This window comes from Centropristis striata, chromosome 19 (genome assembly GCF_030273125.1).
Source record: "Centropristis striata isolate RG_2023a ecotype Rhode Island chromosome 19, C.striata_1.0, whole genome shotgun sequence".
In the NCBI taxonomy this organism is placed as follows: Eukaryota; Metazoa; Chordata; class Actinopteri; order Perciformes; family Serranidae; genus Centropristis; species Centropristis striata.
This window is the reverse complement of record NC_081535.1, coordinates 953,508-975,933: the sequence shown is the minus strand read 5'-3', so window position 1 is coordinate 975,933 and position 22,426 is coordinate 953,508. Positions and strand designations below refer to the sequence as shown.

The window sequence follows — 22,426 nt, the reverse complement described above, 5'->3', positions numbered from 1 at the left end:
TAGATTACTTATTACTTTCTTATATATTTTTATATTCGTATTCTGTTACAAATAAATTAGAACACTGTAAAATATAAATAAAAACAACCGAAATATTAAAAAATGCTTTTCAACGTTTATTCAACAGTTCAAAGACATTTAAAGTTCTGACTGATGAGCTTTGATATTGTGATTGTTTATGGTTATTATATTCCTTATTGCTGTATTTAACTCTTATTTACTCTGTTCAGATGTTGTTGTTGTTGTTGTTGTTGTTTATGATGTTAGAGGTTTCTGCTCCACCACGCTGGATTAATCTGCAGTTAAAATGAAAACATAATGTTTTATCTGCTGTGATTCCTCCACAATTATAAATAAACCATTTAAAAAACCATAATTATTTTTTTCAATGTCATAATTTCACCTTTTTGACACTATTATGATTCATGATTATCTCATTAAATTGGCCTTTATCATAATTATAACTCTTTATTTCCTAATTTAGACTTTCTTTTTATCAATAGTTATATTAATTATATATTTCAGCTCACAATTATGACCTTTCATCTCATAATAAGGATTTTTTAATATCATAGATAACTTTTTCTCATAATTTAGACTTTTTATTGAATAATTATGAACATTTTATCTCATAATTCTTCCTTTCTCATGAAAGTTATGATTCTGTCTCATAATTTCTATCTTTTAGCTCACAATTAGGACCTTTAATCCCATAATGTGTTTTTTTTTTATTATCATAATAACTAAACTTTTTATAATTATGACCATTTAATCTCATTATTTTTTTACTTTTTTTACATGAAAGTTATGATTCAATCTCATAAATTCAACCTTTTAGTTCACAATTATGAATCCAAGTAAATATGGTAATTCTATAGAATAAATATGTGGAAATCATGACAATCACAACTAATTCCATTTTTAACAAAATGACAAATGCTGGTATAGTAATAATATGTTTAACTTTGTAAGAGAATGTGGTTTGTCATTTAAAAAAAAAAGTTCAACAATTAGAAGATGGATAGAAAAAGAGGTTAAAGGGGTTAAAGGTTAAAGTAGCAGAGTGGTTCATATTTCTTATTTCACATCAACTCTAAAGTTTCTTTATACGATTTAAATTCTATTGTAAAAACAGTTAAATATAAAAAGTTATGGAGGAATCTGGAAAAGTTCATCTTGTGAATGATGTGACATTTATTGACCCATCAGAAGCGTTAGATTAGTTATGAACAGTGGTGGAATGTAACTAAGTACATTTACTCAAGTTCTGTACTTAAGTACAATTTTGAGGTACTTGTACTTTACTTAAGTATTTCCATTTTATGTAACTTTATATTTTTACTCCACTACAGTTAGCTGACAGTTTTAGTTACTTTACAGGTCGAGATTTAACATAAAAAACATGATAAAATTAAAGTTAGACAAAATATTAGAGCTCATAACAGTATATTAAGTAGTTAAAATGAGTCCTACCTTGAGAAAATAAGAACATTGCTTACATAAATGCATCAATAATAATAATAATAATCCAATTATATATTTAGAATGTATAAAACAATGAGGCCATTCTGCATAATGAGTACTTTTACTTTTGATACTTTAAGTACATTTTGATGCTGATACTTTTGTACTTTTACTTCAGTAAGTTTTGAATGCAGTACTTTTACTGTAGTGGAGTCATTTCACAGTGTGTATTAGTACTTTTACTGTAGTGGAGTCATTTCACAGTGTGTATTAGTACTTTTACTGTAGTGGAGTCATTTCACAGTGTGTATTAGTACTTTTACTGTAGTGGAGTCATTTCACAGTGTGTATTAGTACTTTTACTGTAGTGGAGTCATTTCAAAGTGTGTATTAGTACTTTTACTGTAGTGGAGTCATTTCACAGTGTGTATTAGTACTTTTACTGTAGTGGAGTCATTTTACAGTATGGTAGTAGTACTTTTACTGTAGTGGAGTCATTTCACAGTATGGTAGTAGTACTTTTACTGTAGTGGAGTCATTTTACAGTGTGTATTAGTACTTTTACTGTAGTGGAGTCATTTCACAGTATGGTAGTAGTACTTTTACTGTAGTGGAGTCATTTCACAGTATGGTAGTAGTACTTTTACTGTAGTGGAGTCATTTCACAGTATGGTAGTAGTACTTTTACTGTAGTGGAGTCATTTCACAGTATGGTAGTAGTACTTTTACTTAAGTAAGAGATCTAAATACTTTTTCCACCTCTAGTTATGAAGCATACCGTTTTATTGTGTGAGCGGTTTCCAAAAAAAAAAGAACTGTGGTTGCCACGACGACACTTCCGTCAACAGAGTCCCGTTGCTAGGCGACTCGTTGCGGCTCCGTTTAGATCTCTGCGGATAATAACAGCGGTAGTTTATAGTTTACAGGCTCCGCTGCTGTTTACTGAGATCTTTATTAACTCTAGTCAGGTTTACTAACTCATATCTGTGCTACAATGACAGAAGAACCGACACATGTGGAGAACAGAGCTGGAAGATGTATGTTACACAACTGGACGGAAGAGGTGAGCTAGTGCTAAGTTAGCTTAGCAAATGCTAATGTTAGCTAAACTAGCCGTCAACAGTTATTCCGGACTTTTTTAAATAATTAAAAAAATAAAATAAAATAAATAAAATTAAAAAAAATATATATAATTTAAAAAGTATATAAATACAAAACCACATCTGTGTTTTTGTTTGGTTTTAATAATAATTAATTGCAGCATTTAAGTTTTAGTTTTATATCCGTGACATCACACTGGTATGTGACGTCACACTGGTATGTGACGTCACACTGGTATGTGACGTCACGGTGTTTTCTGCAACCTTTTCACTTTTGGACCCTCAGCAAGAGTTAGTTTCCTTATCTTGTTCATTAAATGTGTTTAATATAGATCATATATCATAATTAAAACAATTTAAATCTCATAATTTCATTTTTTTTAGCTACCAATTATGACCTTTATGTAATAAAAGGGATTTTTTTTTTGTATTATACATACAGTACAGGCCAAAAGTTTGGACACACCTTCTCATTCAATGTGTTTTTCTTTATTTTCATGACTATTTACATTGTAGATTCATCAAAACTATGAATGAACACATGTGGAATTATGTACTTAACAAAAAAAGTGTGAAATAACTGAAAACATGTCTTGTATTTTAGATTCCTCAAAGTAACCACCCTTTGCTTACTAGAATATAAGACATGTTTTCAGTTATTTCACACTTTTTTGTTAAGTACATAATTCCACATGTGTTCATTCATAGTTTTGATGAATCTACAATGTAAATAGTCATGAAAATAAAGGAAACGCATTGAATGAGAAGGTGTGTCCAAACTTTTGGCCTGTACTGTACATTTTTCTCATAATTATTATTATAGTTTTATCTCAAAATTACTTCTCTCAGATTTCATAATCTCATCATTATGACTTTAATAACCATAACAGACAGAAATGGGCTAATACAACCAGATTTTGTACCAACGTTGTCAAAAATGGCACAAAATATTGTACGTTTTTTGGACTTTTTTAGAAGTTTGATCTTGTTTTGTTATTGTCAAATGCTAATTTAAAAAATAAATTTCTAAGGGCCCCACGGGGCCCCGTGCTACTGCATCTATCACCTCCTCAGGGTCTAAAGGACCCCATCAGATGGTTTTAGGACGTGTAGAAAACAATTATTAACAACTTTTTTTTTTCACCTTTTAAGTCAACTCATGACCAACACATTGATATATAATTTTCATATTTTTTTTCATTATAATTAGTCAATTTTAGTCAAATTTACAAAATTAGGCCTCATTTCAAGAGGAAAAAAGTAATAAAACCTGAATATTTTCTTCTTGATGTGAATGCACACAGAAGGTTATTTAGTGAAACTTATGTTTTGAAAACATTGTTCATTTTTAGATGATGGCAAAAAAAAAAAAAGTTATAGCCTGTTATAGTAATTAAAGTCATAATGATGAGATTATGAAATCTGAAAGAAGTAATTTTGATATAAAACATGTTAATATGAGAAAAAATAATGTAGGCCTAATACAAAAAAAAAATCCCTTTTATGAGATAAAGGTCATAATTGTTAGCTACAAAGTTGAAATTATGAGATTGAAAAAATGTATAATTATAATATACGATATACTGAACACAGTTAATGAAAACACAAAAGCAGAAAAAGTTCCACCTGTGTCTGATAACTCTGAGCTCTAAAAGGTTTTATATTTTATATTTGATTTGCTGTTGTTGAGCCGATCAGTGAGTTCTGGCTGGAGTTTGTAGTGTTTTAGTTCATTCAGTCATTCTCTATATTTATGGCTCTGTGTGTGTGTGTGTGTGTGTGTGTGTGTGTGTGTGTGTGTGTGTGTGTTCACCTTGAGGTCTCAGTGATGAACAGAGTGACTGTCTCTCTATAAATCTATTGAATGTATTTTCTCTCTAAGTGCCTAAAGACACAAAACAAAAACAGACGTGGATGTTTTGAATGGAGCTATAAATATAAATCACATGTCGTCATAGCGACGGTGACCTCGCTGATCATCAGAGACGCTGGAACCAGAAAATGTTTCCTCTTTAAAATTGTTGCAGAGGAATTTTCTTTCGACTCATCAACGAATCATGTTGATTCTTATTCTAAGATCAGAAATCAGAACAATAAACTGTAGAATGGATCACACTGCTGAAGAATATAATGATGTTTTCCTTGGAAACTAAACCAGGGAAACTGTTTAGCCAAATGTTTGTCCCTTTTGCAAAATGACATGTTTAATAAACAATCAATCAATCAATCAATCAATCAATCAATCAATCAATCAATCAATCAATCAATCAATCAATCAATCAATCGATCAGACTTTATCTGTAGAGCACTTTTCATACAAGAGAGATGCAACACAAAGCGCTTTACATAAAAAAGGAGAAAATAATAATAATAAAAAGATAATGAAGCATAGAAACAAACACCCTCCATCCTGTTAAAAACAAAACACAAACATGTCAACATGGAGCAGAGAGGAAACACTGGAGGCAGACTAGACATTCATTAGATAAAGAATCAAGTAAGATCAAATAAAATAAGATAAAAAGATATATATAATTAAAAAAAAAGTAAAAGTCAATAATGACAATGGAAAGTAAATATATACATATATATATATATATACATATATATATATTTATATATATATATATATATATAAAAGAAAATAAAAAGCTAGACAAAAAAGATAAAACAATAAATAAATAAACAATAAATAAATAATTTATATATATATATATATATATATATATATATATAAAAGAAAATAAAAAGCTAGACAAAAAAGATAAAACAATAAATAAATAATTTATATATATATATATATATATATATATATATAAAAGAAAATAAAAAGCTAGACAAAAAAGATAAAACAATAAATAAATAAACAATAAATAAATAATTTATATATATATATATATATATATATATATATATATATATATATATATATAAAAGAAAATAAAAAGCTAGACAAAAAAGATAAAACAATAAATAAATAAACAATAAATAAATAATTTATATATATATATATATATATATATATATATATATATATATATATAAAATAAAATAAAATGCTAGACAAAAAAGATAAAACAATAAATAGATAAAATAAATAAATAATTAATATATATATATATATATATAACAAAATAAAAAGCTAGACAAAAAAGATAAAACAATAAATAAATAAACAATAAATAAATATTTTATATATATATATATAAATAGACTAATAAATAGTAGCAAATAATTATAAACAATACTGTTAATCAGATTAAATGAATGAACATTAAAAGGCCAGTTTCCCATCTGAATTCTTCATTATTGTGAATATTAAAGGACATCTCTAGGACCTGAGGAGGTTTGGAGCAAGCTCTATTATTATTATCTGTTTTTATGCATTATGGGACCCTGTATTTATTTATTTATTTATTTCTGCTATCTGGTTGAAAATGTGAGCAGCATATTTAAATCTCTCCCTCTGCTGAGAATAATTCTCAGCAGAATTGCTGTTTGTTGTGACACAGTTTCATAATGAACCAAAGATATCTGGACACGTTTCAGTCTGACAGGATCCAGGTCAGTGAGCAGAGATTATATTTATCATATTTAATAAAGCAATATCTCATCTCATCTCTCCGGGGAATAGAATGGACCAGCACCATGAAGAGTAGTGACACAAAAAGGGATTTTATTAAAAAATGAATAAAGGAAAACATAAAATTAGGATGTATGATGATCAAAAACAAACTGATTGAGGAAAACCTGGAATACTGAATGATGAAAATAATTCATTGTGAAGATATAGAACATAAAAACTCTGTCTGGTCACTTTAGACCAGGTTGTGCATCAAAGGGTTAACCCTGTGTGTGTGTGTGTGTGTGTGTGTGTGTGTGTGTGTGTGTGTGTGTGTGTGTCCAGAGGGCTGTTGCTGCTCTGGACTCTGAGTCCTGCAGACAGATCCAGAAACAGGGCCACAGAGGGATCCTGAGCCTGGACCAGGACTCCAGGATGGAGAGCGTTACCACGGTGACCGCTACCTTCGTCCCTCCGAGGGGCCCGGGGGTCCGGCTGAGGGGTGAGGGGCCCCGGTTCACTATCAGACCTCCATTAGAACCATGTTAGACCAGATCTCTGGTCCACTATCAGACCTCCATTAGAACCGTGTTAGACCAGATCTCTGGTCCACTATCAGACCTCCATCAGAACCATGTTAGACCAGATCTCTGATCCACTATCAGACCTCCATTAGAACCGTGTTAGACCAGATCTCTGGTCCACTATCAGACCTCCATTAGAACCATGTTAGACCAGATCTCTGGTCCACTATCAGACCTCCATTAGAACCATGTTAGACCAGATCTCTGGTCCACTATCAGACCTCCATTAGAACCATGTTAGACCAGATCTCTGGTCCACTATCAGACCTCCATTAGAACCATGTTAGACCAGATCTCTGGTCCACTATCAGACCTCCATTAGAACCATGTTAGACCAGATCTCTGGTCCACTATCAGACCTCCATTAGAACCATGTTAGACCAGATCTCTGGTCCACTATCAGACCTCCATTAGAACCATGTAGACCAGATCTCTGGTCCACTATCAGACCTCCATTAGAACCATGTTAGACCAGATCTCTGGTCCACTATCAGACCTCCATTAGAACCATGTTAGACTAGATCTCTGGTCCACTATCAGACCTCCATTAGAACCATGTTAGTCTAGATCTGTGGTCCACTATCAGACCTCCATTAGAACCATGTTAGTCTAGATCTGTGGTCCACTATCAGACCTCCATTAGAACCATGTTAGACCAGATCTCTGGTCCACTATCAGACCTCCATTAGAACCATGTTAGACCAGATCTCTGGTCCACTATCAGACCTCCATTAGAACCATGTTAGACCAGATCTCTGGTCCACTATCAGACCTCCATTAGAACCATGTTAGACCAGATCTCTGGTCCACTATCAGACCTCCATTAGAACCATGTTAGACCAGATCTCTGGTCCACTATCAGACCTCCATTAGAACCATGTTAGTCTAGATCTCTGGTCCACTATCAGACCTCCATTAGAACCATGTTAGTCTAGATCTCTGGTCCACTATCAGACCTCCATTAGAACCATGTTAGACCAGATCTCTGGTCCACTATCAGACCTCCATTAGAACCGTGTTAGACCAGATCTCTGGTCCACTATCAGACCTCCATTAGAACCGTGTTAGACCAGATCTCTGGTTCACTATCAGACCTCCATCAGAACCATGTTAGACCAGATCTCTGGTCCACTATCAGACCTCCATTAGAACCATGTTAGACCAGATCTCTGGTCCACTATCAGACCTCCATTAGAACCATGTTAGACCAGATCTCTGGTCCACTATCAGACCTCCATTAGAACCATGTTAGACCAGATCTCTGGTCCACTATCAGACCTCCATTAGAACCATGTTAGACCAGATCTCTGGTCCACTATCAGACCTCCATTAGAACCATGTTAGACTAGATCTCTGGTCCACTATCAGACCTCCATTAGAACCATGTTAGTCTAGATCTGTGGTCCACTATCAGACCTCCATTAGAACCATGTTAGTCTAGATCTGTGGTCCACTATCAGACCTCCATTAGAACCATGTTAGACCAGATCTCTGGTCCACTATCAGACCTCCATTAGAACCATGTTAGACCAGATCTCTGGTCCACTATCAGACCTCCATTAGAACCATGTTAGACCAGATCTCTGGTCCACTATCAGACCTCCATTAGAACCATGTTAGACCAGATCTCTGGTCCACTATCAGACCTCCATTAGAACCATGTTAGACCAGATCTCTGGTCCACTATCAGACCTCCATTAGAACCATGTTAGACCAGATCTCTGGTCCACTATCAGACCTCCATTAGAACCATGTTAGTCTAGATCTCTGGTCCACTATCAGACCTCCATTAGAACCATGTTAGTCTAGATCTCTGGTCCACTATCAGACCTCCATTAGAACCATGTTGGACCAGATCTCTGGTCCACTATCAGACCTCCATTAGAACCGTGTTAGACCAGATCTCTGGTTCACTATCAGACCTCCATCAGAACCATGTTAGACCAGATCTCTGGTCCACTATCAGACCTCCATTAGAACCGTGTTAGACCAGATCTCTGGTCCACTATCAGACCTCCATTAGAACCGTGTTAGACCAGATCTCTGGTCCACTATCAGACCTCCATTAGAACCGTGTTAGACCAGATCTCTGGTCCACTATCAGACCTCCATTAGAACCGTGTTAGACCAGATCTCTGGTCCACTATCAGACCTCCATTAGAACCGTGTTAGACCAGATCTCTGGTCCACTATCAGACCTCCATTAGAACCGTGTTAGACCAGATCTCTGGTCCACTATCAGACCTCCATCAGAACCGTGTTAGACCAGATCTCTGGTCCACTATCAGACCTCCATCAGAACCATGTTAGACCAGATCTCTGGTTCACTATCAGACCTCCATCAGAACCGTGTTAGACCAGATCTCTGGTCCACTATCAGACCTCCATCAGAACCGTGTTAGACCAGATCTCTGGTCCACTATCAGACCTCCATTAGAACCGTGTTAGACCAGATCTCTGGTCCACTATCAGACCTCCATTAGAACCGTGTTAGACCAGATCTCTGGTCCACTATCAGACCTCCATTAGAACCGTGTTAGACCAGATCTCTGGTCCACTATCAGACCTCCATTAGAACCGTGTTAGACCAGATCTCTGGTCCACTATCAGACCTCCATTAGAACCGTGTTAGACCAGATCTCTGGTCCACTATCAGACCTCCATTAGAACCGTGTTAGACCAGATCTCTGGTCCACTATCAGACCTCCATTAGAACCGTGTTAGACCAGATCTCTGGTCCACTATCAGACCTCCATTAGAACCGTGTTAGACCAGATCTCTGGTCCACTATCAGACCTCCATTAGAACCGTGTTAGACCAGATCTCTGGTCCACTATCAGACCTCCATTAGAACCATGTTAGACCAGATCTCTGGTCCACTATCAGACCTCCATTAGAACCGTGTTAGACCAGATCTCTGGTCCACTATCAGACCTCCATTAGAACCATGTTAGACCAGATCTCTGGTCCACTATCAGACCTCCATTAGAACCATGTTAGACCAGATCTGTGCTTCATTCAGCTGGAGCCGTCTCATTGGCTACCAGGGGGCTCAAACTGGCGGCCCGCGGGCCAATTGTGGCCCTGGTGACGATGATTCCTCGTGATTATTATTATTATTATTATTATTATTATTATTATTATTATTATTATTATTATTATTATTATCTGCCGTGTTGTTGTTACCGCAAGAAGTGGAAATGTTATGGAATGTTATTTTGTGTCTTTTCTTAATGATTTTGTGTCTTTTTAAAATAATTTTGTGTCTTTTTTTTTGGTAATTTTGTGTCTTTTTTTGGTCATTTTGTGTCTTTTTTGGTATTTTTGTGTCTTTTTTATAGTAATTTTGTGTCTTTTTCTAATAAATTTGTGTCATTTTTTAAAACAATTTTGTGTATTTTTTTAAACAATTTTGTGTATTTTTTTTAAACAATTTTGTGTATTTTTTTTAAACAATTTTGTGTATTTTTTTAAAACAATTGTGGGTTTTTTTTTAAACAATTTTGTGTATTTTTTTTAAACAATTTTGTGTATTTTTTTTTAAACAATTTTGTGTATTTTTTAAAAAACAATTGTGGGTTTTTTTTTTAAACAATTTTGTGTATTTTTTTTTAAACAATTTTGTGTATTTTTTTTAAACAATTTTGTGTATTTTTTTTAAACAATTTTGTGTATTTTTTTTAAACAATTTTGTGTAATTTTTTTGGTTATTTTGTGTCTTTTTTAAGTCATTTAGTGTATTTTTTAAGTCACTGTGATCCATCCCCCCGCGGCCCCCTGCAGGTAATGTGAGTCTGAGACCCCTGACATCAACACTGGCTGCTGCTGCTGCTTTCTCCTTTTTTAATTTAGTTTCACCCTGTTTTTTTATTCCACTGTTGAATGAATGTCTGTGAGAGGACCTGCTGTCTATAATCATATTCTATATTATATTTGTGTGCAGGAATCAGAGGAGAGCTGCTGGAGAAACACGTCTCACACATCATCAGGTAGATCAGCTCTGATGTTTCATAAGTGATATGTGGAAGTGGAGAAGAGGAGAGTGAGGTAATATTTACTCTCTCAGCTGTAAGAGCTTTAAATCAGCTGTTATCATGATGTTCTACATCCTGATGGGCTGATCAACATCCTGCAGCAGCTAAACAACACACAGCTTCATGTCTTCATGGAGCTCTAGACTCATCATGTCTGATACATTTATACATTTATAGTGAAACACCAACTCTGTCTCATTCATCCTGGTTCCATCCAGCTAACAGCTCAGAGCTCTGTTTTTATATTCATCCAGTAAAACACACATCAGGTTTAGAGAGAGATCACATCGTTTCTTTTGAGATATTATTAAAGAGCAAATCCAGTTTATATGATGAAACCAGTGGTCTTTATAAAACTATAGAAATATATAGAATAGATAAAGAAACAAGATGCCAAAAAATACATAAAAAGACGACAAAGGGGCACAAAACAGCTACAAATAGATAAAAATTACACAAAAAGATGAACAAAATGTCTAAAAAAAAGACATAAAAGGGTTAAAAAGAGACGTTTAATAACCAGAGGAGGAAAGTAACTAAGTACATTTACTCAATTACTGTACTTAAGTACAATTCTGAGGTACTTGTACTTTACTTGAGTATTTCCATTTATGTAACTTTATACTTCTACTTTACTACATTAATCTGACAGCTTTAGTTACTTTACAGGTCCAGATTTAACCTAAAAACATGAAACATTTAAAATGATTATGCATTTTTATTAATTAAATCAATTAATTAAATCAAATACATTTGAAAAAAGTAGTTAAAATTAGCCCTATCTTGACAACAGTAAATTAAAGCTGACATAAATGCATCAATAATACCGTAATAATACAATAATATATAAAACAATCTGAGTGGGTCCATTCTGCATAACGAGTACTTTTACTTTTGATACTTTAAGTACATTTTGATGCTGATACTTTTGTACTTTTACTTCAGTAAGTTTTGAATGCAGGACTTTTACTGTAGTGGAGTCATTTCACAGTGTGTATTAGTACTTTTACTGTAGTGGAGTCATTTCACAGTGTGTATTAGTACTTTTACTGTAGTGGAGTCATTCCACAGTGTGTATTAGTACTTTTACTGCAGTAAATAAAGGATCTGAATACTTCTTTCACCTTTGGTGAAAAAGCACAACGCCACTTTTTTTCCTCATTATTAATCTGATTTTACTTCTCACCAAATTCCACGTACACAGATTAATTTACAAAATAAAAAATCTTTTTAGGAAAGCCAGTCATTTCTTCTCACAAAACAAAAAAATCTTTTAAAACAATGGACTGTATGTAAAATCTTTGCCATGTTTCAGTGATGTGGCTGTCGTCTGTTTCTACCAGATTTATTTGACTTGTTGCTGTTTATGTGTATTGTTCTCAGCTTGTTATTGCGTCTGGTTTTATTTCCCAGATTCATTAGATCCATCAGTGTGTTTCTGGTTGTGATGCTTATTAAAGTATAGAGTTAATAAAGATGTGTTGGTGCAGTGAAGGTGTGATTCTGTGTTTGTGAGGCTGACGTCTTGTTTCTTGTTTCCACAGAGAGCAGATCCAGTCTGAGATGAATCCTCCGGCTCCTAAACCAGACTTCTGCTCCACCACCAGGACTGACTTCTGTCTTTCTGGGTTCGTGGCTCGGACCCCTCCAGCTACACAAGTACGTGTCTGTGACTGTTGTGATGTTTTCTGTCTTTTCTGCTAATTCTGTGTCTTTTTTTGGTCATTTTCTTTCTTTTTGAAGTAATTAAGGTTTTTTTTCTGTCATTTTGTGTGTTTTTTGGTCATTTTGTGTCTTATTTGGGTAATTTTGTGTCTTTTTTTAAGTAATTTAGTGTTTTTTCAGTGTCTTTTTGGTCATTTTGTGTCTTTTTTTAGTAATTTTGTGTCCTTTGTGGTCATTTTGTGTCTTTTTTGGTCATTTTGTGTCTTTTATTTTAGTAATTTTGTGTCTTTTTTGTGTCATTTTGTGTCTTTTTTTGGTCATTTTGTGTCTTTTTTGGTCATTTTGTGTCTTTTTTGGTCATTTTGTGTCTTTTTTGGTCATTTTGTGTCTTTTATTTTAGTAATTTTGTGTCGTTTTTGTGTCATTTTGTGTCTTTTTTTGGTCATTTTGTGTCTTTTATTTTAGTAATTTTGTTTTTTTTTTTGGTCATTTTGTGTCTTTTATTTTAGTAATTTTGTGTCTTTTTTGGTCATTTTGTGTCTTTTATTTTAGTGATTTAGTGTCTTTTTTTGGTCATTTTGTGTCTTTTATTTGAGTAATTTTGTGTCTTTTTTTTAGTAATTTTGTGTCTTTCTTTAGTAATTTTGTGTCTTTTTTGTGTCATTTTGTGTCTTTTATTTTAGTCATTTTGTGTCTTGTTTTGGTCATTTTGTGTCTTTTATTTTAGAAATTTTGTGTCTTTTTTGTGTCATTTTGTGTCTTTTTTCAGTCATTTTGTGTCTTTTTTTGGTCATTTTGTGTCTTTTATTTTAGTAATTTTGTGTCTTTTTTGTGTCATTTTGTGTCTTTTTTGTGTCATTTTGTGTCTTTTTTGGTCATTTTGTGTCTTTTTTGGTCATTTTGTGTCTTTTATTTTAGTAATTTTGTGTCGTTTTTGTGTCATTTTGTGTCTTTTTTTGGTCATTTTGTGTCTTTTATTTTAGTAATTTTGTTTTTTTTTTTGGTCATTTTGTGTCTTTTTTGTGTCATTTTGTGTCTTTTTTGTGTCATTTTGTGTCTTTTTTGGTCATTTTGTGTCTTTTTTGGTCATTTTGTGTCTTTTATTTTAGTAATTTTGTGTCGTTTTTGTGTCATTTTGTGTCTTTTTTTGGTCATTTTGTGTCTTTTATTTTAGTAATTTTGTTTTTTTTTTTGGTCATTTTGTGTCTTTTTTTTAGTAATTTTGTGTCTTTTTTTTTTGTAATTTTGTGTCTTTTTTTTAGTAATTTTGTGTCTTTTTTGTGTCATTTTGTGTCTTTTATTTTAGTAATTTTGTGTCTTTTTTGGTCATTTTGTGTCTTTTATTTTAGTAATTTAGTGTCTTTTTTTGGTCATTTTGTGTCTTTTATTTGAGTAATTTTGTGTCTTTTTTTTAGTAATTTTGTGTCTTTCTTTAGTAATTTTGTGTCTTTTTTGTGTCATTTTGTGTCTTTTATTTTAGTCATTTTGTGTCTTGTTTTGGTCATTTTGTGTCTTTTATTTTAGAAATTTTGTGTCTTTTTTGTGTCATTTTGTGTCTTTTTTCAGTCATTTTGTGTCTTTTTTTGGTCATTTTGTGTCTTTTATTTTAGTAATTTTGTGTCTTTTTTGTGTCATTTTGTGTCTTTTTTGTGTCATTTTGTGTCTTTTTTGGTCATTTTGTGTCTTTTTTGGTCATTTTGTGTCTTTTATTTTAGTAATTTTGTGTCGTTTTTGTGTCATTTTGTGTCTTTTTTTGGTCATTTTGTGTCTTTTATTTTAGTAATTTTGTTTTTTTTTTTGGTCATTTTGTGTCTTTTTTTTAGTAATTTTGTGTCTTTTTTTTTTGTAATTTTGTGTCTTTTTTTTAGTAATTTTGTGTCTTTTTTGTGTCATTTTGTGTCTTTTATTTTAGTAATTTTGTGTCTTTTTTTAAGTAATTTAGTGTTTTTTCAGTGTCTTTTTGGTCATTTTGTGTCTTTTTTTAGTAATTTTGTGTCCTTTGTGGTCATTTTGTGTCTTTTTTGGTCATTTTGTGTCTTTTATTTTAGTAATTTTGTGTCTTTTTTGTGTCATTTTGTGTCTTTTTTTGGTCATTTTGTGTCTTTTTTGGTCATTTTGTGTCTTTTTTGGTCATTTTGTGTCTTTTTTGGTCATTTTGTGTCTTTTATTTTAGTAATTTTGTGTCGTTTTTGTGTCATTTTGTGTCTTTTTTTGGTCATTTTGTGTCTTTTATTTTAGTAATTTTGTTTTTTTTTTTGGTCATTTTGTGTCTTTTATTTTAGTAATTTTGTGTCTTTTTTGGTCATTTTGTGTCTTTTATTTTAGTGATTTAGTGTCTTTTTTTGGTCATTTTGTGTCTTTTATTTGAGTAATTTTGTGTCTTTTTTTTAGTAATTTTGTGTCTTTCTTTAGTAATTTTGTGTCTTTTTTGTGTCATTTTGTGTCTTTTATTTTAGTCATTTTGTGTCTTGTTTTGGTCATTTTGTGTCTTTTATTTTAGAAATTTTGTGTCTTTTTTGTGTCATTTTGTGTCTTTTTTCAGTCATTTTGTGTCTTTTTTTGGTCATTTTGTGTCTTTTATTTTAGTAATTTTGTGTCTTTTTTGTGTCATTTTGTGTCTTTTTTGTGTCATTTTGTGTCTTTTTTGGTCATTTTGTGTCTTTTTTGGTCATTTTGTGTCTTTTATTTTAGTAATTTTGTGTCGTTTTTGTGTCATTTTGTGTCTTTTTTTGGTCATTTTGTGTCTTTTATTTTAGTAATTTTGTTTTTTTTTTTGGTCATTTTGTGTCTTTTTTTTAGTAATTTTGTGTCTTTTTTTTTTGTAATTTTGTGTCTTTTTTTTAGTAATTTTGTGTCTTTTTTGTGTCATTTTGTGTCTTTTATTTTAGTAATTTTGTGTCTTTTTTGGTCATTTTGTGTCTTTTATTTTAGTAATTTAGTGTCTTTTTTTGGTCATTTTGTGTCTTTTATTTGAGTAATTTTGTGTCTTTTTTTTAGTAATTTTGTGTCTTTCTTTAGTAATTTTGTGTCTTTTTTGTGTCATTTTGTGTCTTTTATTTTAGTCATTTTGTGTCTTGTTTTGGTCATTTTGTGTCTTTTATTTTAGAAATTTTGTGTCTTTTTTGTGTCATTTTGTGTCTTTTTTCAGTCATTTTGTGTCTTTTTTTGGTCATTTTGTGTCTTTTATTTTAGTAATTTTGTGTCTTTTTTGTGTCATTTTGTGTCTTTTTTGTGTCATTTTGTGTCTTTTTTGGTCATTTTGTGTCTTTTTTGGTCATTTTGTGTCTTTTATTTTAGTAATTTTGTGTCGTTTTTGTGTCATTTTGTGTCTTTTTTTGGTCATTTTGTGTCTTTTATTTTAGTAATTTTGTTTTTTTTTTTGGTCATTTTGTGTCTTTTTTTTAGTAATTTTGTGTCTTTTTTTTTTGTAATTTTGTGTCTTTTTTTTAGTAATTTTGTGTCTTTTTTGTGTCATTTTGTGTCTTTTATTTTAGTAATTTTGTGTCTTTTTTGGTCATTTTGTGTCTTTTATTTTAGTAATTTAGTGTCTTTTTTTGGTCATTTTGTGTCTTTTATTTGAGTAATTTTGTGTCTTTTTTTTAGTAATTTTGTGTCTTTCTTTAGTAATTTTGTGTCTTTTTTGTGTCATTTTGTGTCTTTTATTTTAGTCATTTTGTGTCTTGTTTTGGTCATTTTGTGTCTTTTATTTTAGAAATTTTGTGTCTTTTTTGTGTCATTTTGTGTCTTTTTTCAGTCATTTTGTGTCTTTTTTTGGTCATTTTGTGTCTTTTATTTTAGTAATTTTGTGTCTTTTTTGTGTCATTTTGTGTCTTTTTTGGGTCATTTTGTGTCTCTTTTTTTTAGTATTTTTGTGTCTTTTTTTGGTCATTGTGATTGTGCCTCCAGCAGCCCCCTGGTCATTTCAGTTTGAGACTCCTGGTTTAAAGGATATTCTAGAGACAGCTCCTCTGTTAGCACTCAGCTGTTGTAGCAGATACATTAATGAAGTGACCCAGATAATAAATCAGTTAGAGCAGCAACAGTTCATCTGTCAGACACATTAAATCATAAAGATAAAGAGATAAAGATAAAACAAACACATGGAGATTATTCTGAGCTTGTGTCTGTTGGAGACTGATAACACTTATAAACAGGACAATTAAAACTACATGTAGACAATTAAAACTACATGTAGACATGAACTCTAGGCTGAAACCAGTCAAGTGATTCCCATATGAAACTATGGTGAGTTTATATAGACACCTCAAAACAAATCTAAACACGAAAAATGAAAAAATAAGTTTGATTTCATGTTGTATTTTTTTTTTTCAAGTAAAAAAACAGATTTAGAGACAGTTTTATTCAAAATATGCCTGTAAAATATGAATTGATTGTCATTTCTCATATTTATTCTCCATCTCCCTCTTAACATAAGAAGATGGGGAATGAGACAAACAGAAAATGAAAAAAATGGGCCTTTAGTCACATCTCAGTTAATAAAACACAGTCGAGCCCTCCGCCACTGGTTTTTACTAGACATTACGGTAACAACGTGTTAGAACGGCCTTCAAAATAAAAGCAGTTTTCCGGTTGAACTGCATTTCCATCTAATTTCAAATTGCAATTAAAAGGAAAATATCCATAATCAGAGACTCATTTTTCTTCAGTTGGACAATGGAAACCCTCAGTATGTCCCACAGCTGATTACAGGACATTCTGAGGTATCTTTTCAAAATAAAAGCCCTTTGAAATCTAACATAATCTGCTATTTTTCCTTTTAATTAAAGAAACTTTTCGTTATCCGTGTTTTGATTTCCAAACGGATATGGATTAAAGGGAAGAAACACAGAGAAGAGTGTGTGTCAGAGACGTTCTGGTGTCAATATAATCAATAATAATAATAATAATAATAATAATAATAATTATGTGCAGTATAAACTGAGCATTTATTCTTTTAACAAATGGAAATCTATTTAGAGCAATTCACTAGAAAATGATTGAAAATGATGATGAAAACCCAAATTAACCCAAATATCTCTGGCGGATAAGAAAACAAGTGATTCTGTGTGTGTGTGTGTGTGTGTGTGTGTGTGTGTGTGTGTGTGTGTGGTGACTGTTATTAAAACAGACCGTTTATTTCTCCAGTTCTTTATTTTTTGTGATCAAAATGTTTTATGAATAAAAGGAAACAGAAATAAAACAGAAGATGAGAAAAACAGTCAAATACACGAAAAAAAATAATAATATCACAATATTTATAAAACAGACACATCACAGGTAGATTATTGTCTTTGACAGCTGTTTGCTTCTGAGATATTAAACATATGATAGTGAGTCTGAACTGTAAAGGATCAGCTGATATTTATAGACAAAACAGGAAGAAACATTTCCTGTAGTTTTTTTATCGTTAACAGAAACAGAGTTACATAAATGAACGTATCTGATTCCAGCTTCTTAAATGTAAAGATCTTTTTGTTCTCCGTCTCTAATCAGTTAAGATTTTATCATTTTGAGTTTTGGGATTTATTTATTTATTATTGATCGGACTAAAAGCAGTTTAAGAACCTTCTGATAGACAAAGAATACATCATTTAATATTAAAAACATCTGGATTCATCAGTCAGTAAAATAATAATTGAGTGTGACTGAAAGAGCATACTACTTTATATATATATACACTAAAATCTAGGATGTTAATCCAAAATGTATTAGTTTAATATTAAAAACATATGGATTTATCAGTAAGTTAAATAATAATTTAATTCTATGCTCATAATTATTATTATAATTAACAGGTAGGATAAAGAAATAAAGAGAGGAGGACATTTGTTTCATTAAGCAGGTAAAGAAAAAGGTGGAAATGACCCGAAAAATGTTGAAAATCATGAATAAAGTTGATGTTTTAGTTGTTTGAGATATTCACAGATTGTTTGTTGTCAATAAATCATCAGATTTATTGATTTATTGTTTTATTGACCAACAGTTACTGCAGCTACAACACGAAATGGATAAATGTGATAAAATGAGCAATAAGCTCAATATTTAAGGAGCAGGAGAACTAAAATAACAGAAACATAAATGAGATATTCTCTCTATTCTCTACTAGCTACTACAACTATTTGTTTTGAGAAAATCTGCTTTTTATGCCATTTTTGAGACATTTTTGAGACATTTATTAGACGTATTGAGGAGAATCTGTCATTTTGTGTCTTTTTTTGTAATTTTGTGTCTTTTTTTGGTCATTTTGTGTCTTTTTTTGGTAATTTTGTGTCTTTTTTTTTTAGTAATTTTGTGTCTTTTTTGGTCCTTTTGTGTCTTTTTTGGTCCTTTTGTGTCTTTTTTTGGTCATTTTGTGTCTTTTTTTTCTTCATTTTGTGTCTTTTTTTCTTCATTTTGTGTCTTTTTTAAATCATCAGATTTTTGTTTTATTGACCAACAGTTACTGCAGCTACAACACCATATGAATAAATGTGATAAAATGAGCAATAAGCTCAATATTTAAGGAGCAGGAGAAGTAAAATAACAGAAACATAAATGAAATATTCTCTCTATTCTCTACTAGCTACTACAACTATTGTTTGGAGAAAATCTGCTTTTTATGTACTTTTTGAGACATTTATTAGACGTATTGAGCAGAATCAGGTTGTAGCTTGTATTCTATTTTACTGAACTCAAACACTTTACTTTATTCTCTGTATTTCTACTTTTTTATTAAAGTTCATAATGACCCTTTTTTACCTCCTCTCATTGTTTTTTACTCCAATAACAAAAAAGATGACTGTCAGTTAAACTTAGTAGTTCATTTAAATCAAATTAAATTACATTTTATTTGTATAGCCCAAAATCACAAATCATCAGAGTTACATAATTACTTGAAAAAAAACAAAAACCTGCTAAGAGCAGAATGAAAAGCTGTCAGAACTCAGTAGTGTGACAACCAGCGGACATTTATGTGAATTTTTCAGACATTTATTAGACGTATTGAGCAGAATCAGGTTGTAGCTTGTATTCTATTTTACTGAAGTCAAACACTTTACTTTATTCTCTGTATTTCTACTTTTTTCTTAAAGTCCATGATCATGTTTTTGTTTTTTCTTCAAGTCAAGTCAAAGTTTATTTATAGACATTTAAAAACAACCTCAGTTGACCAAAGTGCTGTACAGTTATTAAAATAGAATAAATCATACACAAATAGTTATAAATAAAAACAATAAAATACTAAAAACAGTAAAACAATAAAATAAAATAGAATAAAATAGTAATAAAAACTCAATCCAAAACAGAGTTAGAGATAAAAAAGACAAATAAAAGGGTAAAAAAAAGGACATTATGATCCTGTCATTTATTCTTATGGATTCATAAATCGTATCAGGAAGTGAAACTGTGAGCTGATGATGTTGTTGTTGTTGTTGTTGTGTTTATTTCAGCTCCATGATTATAAAAGTGATCCGGCTGTGACCTTCTGGAGTGAAAACGTCCAGCGAGTTCAGGTTCCTCACATTATTCATCTTCTGTTTATCTTTTCTCCTCATTATTAATTATACATGGATTATTTTTAGCTCCTTATTAATGATTTATTTATGGGCCAAACTGGAAAAATGCTTGTAGAAATGACAGTAAAACTCAAAATGTAATATCACCGTATTAGATGCTTTTAATAACCGTAAATAAAGGTAAAGTACAAAGCTTTTAAACTGTAGAAAACACAGTTTTTTAATGCAAAAATTAAGAAAAACCACAATGTCACAAGGAAACAATGACCCTAAAAATAAAACGAATACTTGGACTAAATTACAGTTTTTGCTGATATTTACATTTAAATTAAATTTTTGCAGTGAAGTTATGGCAACCACAGCTGCCTATTGTTAATAATATTACTACTATTTTAACGTAAATTAAACAGATTTTTTTTTACAGTGCAAAAGGAATATATATATATATATATATATATATATACTGTTGTTTTATGGTGTAATGGTAACTTTTTCTAATATTACAGTAAAATGATACTAACACTGTTGATTTCATGTTTAAGATTGACATCTTATTAAATTTTTTACCGGAAAAAAATAAAACGTTTTTCCATCAAAAGAAACGCTGTTCTGTCATATAATTAACAAAAGAAAATACTTTATAAATGCTGCATAATTTAAATATTTTACCATTAAATATTACAGTATATTTCTGTTAGAGATAAGGTGTTTAGTACATTTAACAGAGAGAAAAAGTTTTTTTACAAAAGATAAATGCAAAAATGATGCTTGTATATATATTACAGTATATTTTTGTTACAGTACCAGAGTATTTTACAGTGGAGTCATTTCTGAAATAAATAAATAAATGTAGTAATTTTGTGTCTTTTTTTAAATTAATTTTATGTCGTTTTTTTGTAATTTTGTGTCTTTTGTTACAAACACGGTGCCAGAGTATTTTACAGTGGAGTCATTTTTTTTTTTTTAAATACTATAAAAAAAATCCTGTTTTGTCTGATATAAACATTTACAGTGTTTCATTGTTACTGAAACTGAATTAACTCATTTATCATTTTACATCTTTTACTGTCATGGTTTAACAGTTTTTCACCCTAAAATCTACAGACATTTTTTACAGTGTAGCTGCCTATTATTATGATTAATATTACTACTATTGTACCGTAAAATAAACAGATTATTTTTACAGTACAAAAGGAATATATATGATATATATCAGAGTGATTATTTTCTGTCTGATGGTGAACTGCGAGGCCTGTGGTCTTTCTGTGTTTGTGTCCTTTGTTCCATTCTTTATAAATATATATATATATATATATATATATATATATATATATATATATATATATATATATATATATATATATAACATATTCTTTATAATAACATGGAGTCACTAATGGAGGTGATATAACCACCAACAGCTTTTAAAGAGACCGGTCCATGTCTCCAAGGTTAAGATGAAGATGATTATAGAGCTCTGCCTCCATTATTCCTCCTCCTCTATCATTTACTGTCACATTCTGCACCTCCACTGTTTCTCATCATCCTGCTGTTGTTGTTGTTGTTGTTGTTTTCAGGGTGTGACCGCTGCTCCGACCCTCAGAACTCCTTTTAACAGGTCTGCAGCGTTCAGCACGCCGCTGGAGCAGCAGCTGGACCAACCAGAGCTGCTTCATCACTCCTCTTCATCACATTAACCCTCTGCAGTTTGGGGATATTTTGGCCGTTTTTGACTCTTTTTCATTCTGCCTGTTTATATAAACAACTTAAACATCTTCACCAGGACGTGTTGGTGTCATTGTTTTCACCACAACTTCACCTATATGACCTGATTATTATTGTTTTCACCACAACTTCACCTATATGACCTGATTATTATTGTTTTCACCACAACTTCACCTATATGACCTGATTATTATTGTTTTCCCCACAACTTCACCTATATGACCTGATTATTATTGTTTTCACCACAACTTCACCTATATGACCTGATCATTATTGTTTTCACCACAACTTCACCTATATGACCTGATCATTATTGTTTTCACCACAACTTCACCTATATGACCTGATCATTATTGTTTTCACCACAACTTCACCTATATGACCTGATCATTATTGTTTTCACCACAACTTCACCTATATGACCTGATCATTATTGTTTTCACCACAACTTCACCTATATGACCTGATCATTATTGTTTTCACCACAACTTCACCTATATGACCTGATCATTATTGTTTTCACCACAACTTCACCTATATGACCTGATCATTATTGTTTTCACCACAACTTCACTTATATGAACTGATTATTATTGTTTTCACCACAACTTCACCTATACGACCTGATCATTATTGTTTTCACCACAACTTCACCTATACGACCTGATTATTATTGTTATCACCACAACTTCACCTATATGACCTGATTATTATTGTTTTCACCACAACTTCACCTATATGACCTGATTATTATTGTTTTCACCACAACTTCACCTATATGACCTGATTATTATTGTTT

General features: G+C 31.4%; 1 protein-coding gene across 1 annotated transcript; it reads left to right on the top strand.

Annotated features, from left to right (window-relative positions):
- Window positions 1-2,318: 2,318 nt before the first annotated feature.
- On the top strand, window positions 2,319-22,220 carry spag8 (sperm associated antigen 8). The gene is made up of 6 exons (XM_059358154.1): window positions 2,319-2,527; window positions 6,472-6,628; window positions 10,654-10,699; window positions 12,289-12,403; window positions 19,837-19,899; window positions 21,480-22,220. Exons 1-6 carry the CDS (start codon window positions 2,459-2,461, stop codon window positions 21,597-21,599), a joined length of 570 nt encoding a protein of 189 aa, XP_059214137.1. The 5' UTR covers window positions 2,319-2,458; the 3' UTR covers window positions 21,600-22,220.
- The last annotated feature ends 206 nt before the right edge of the window (window positions 22,221-22,426 follow it).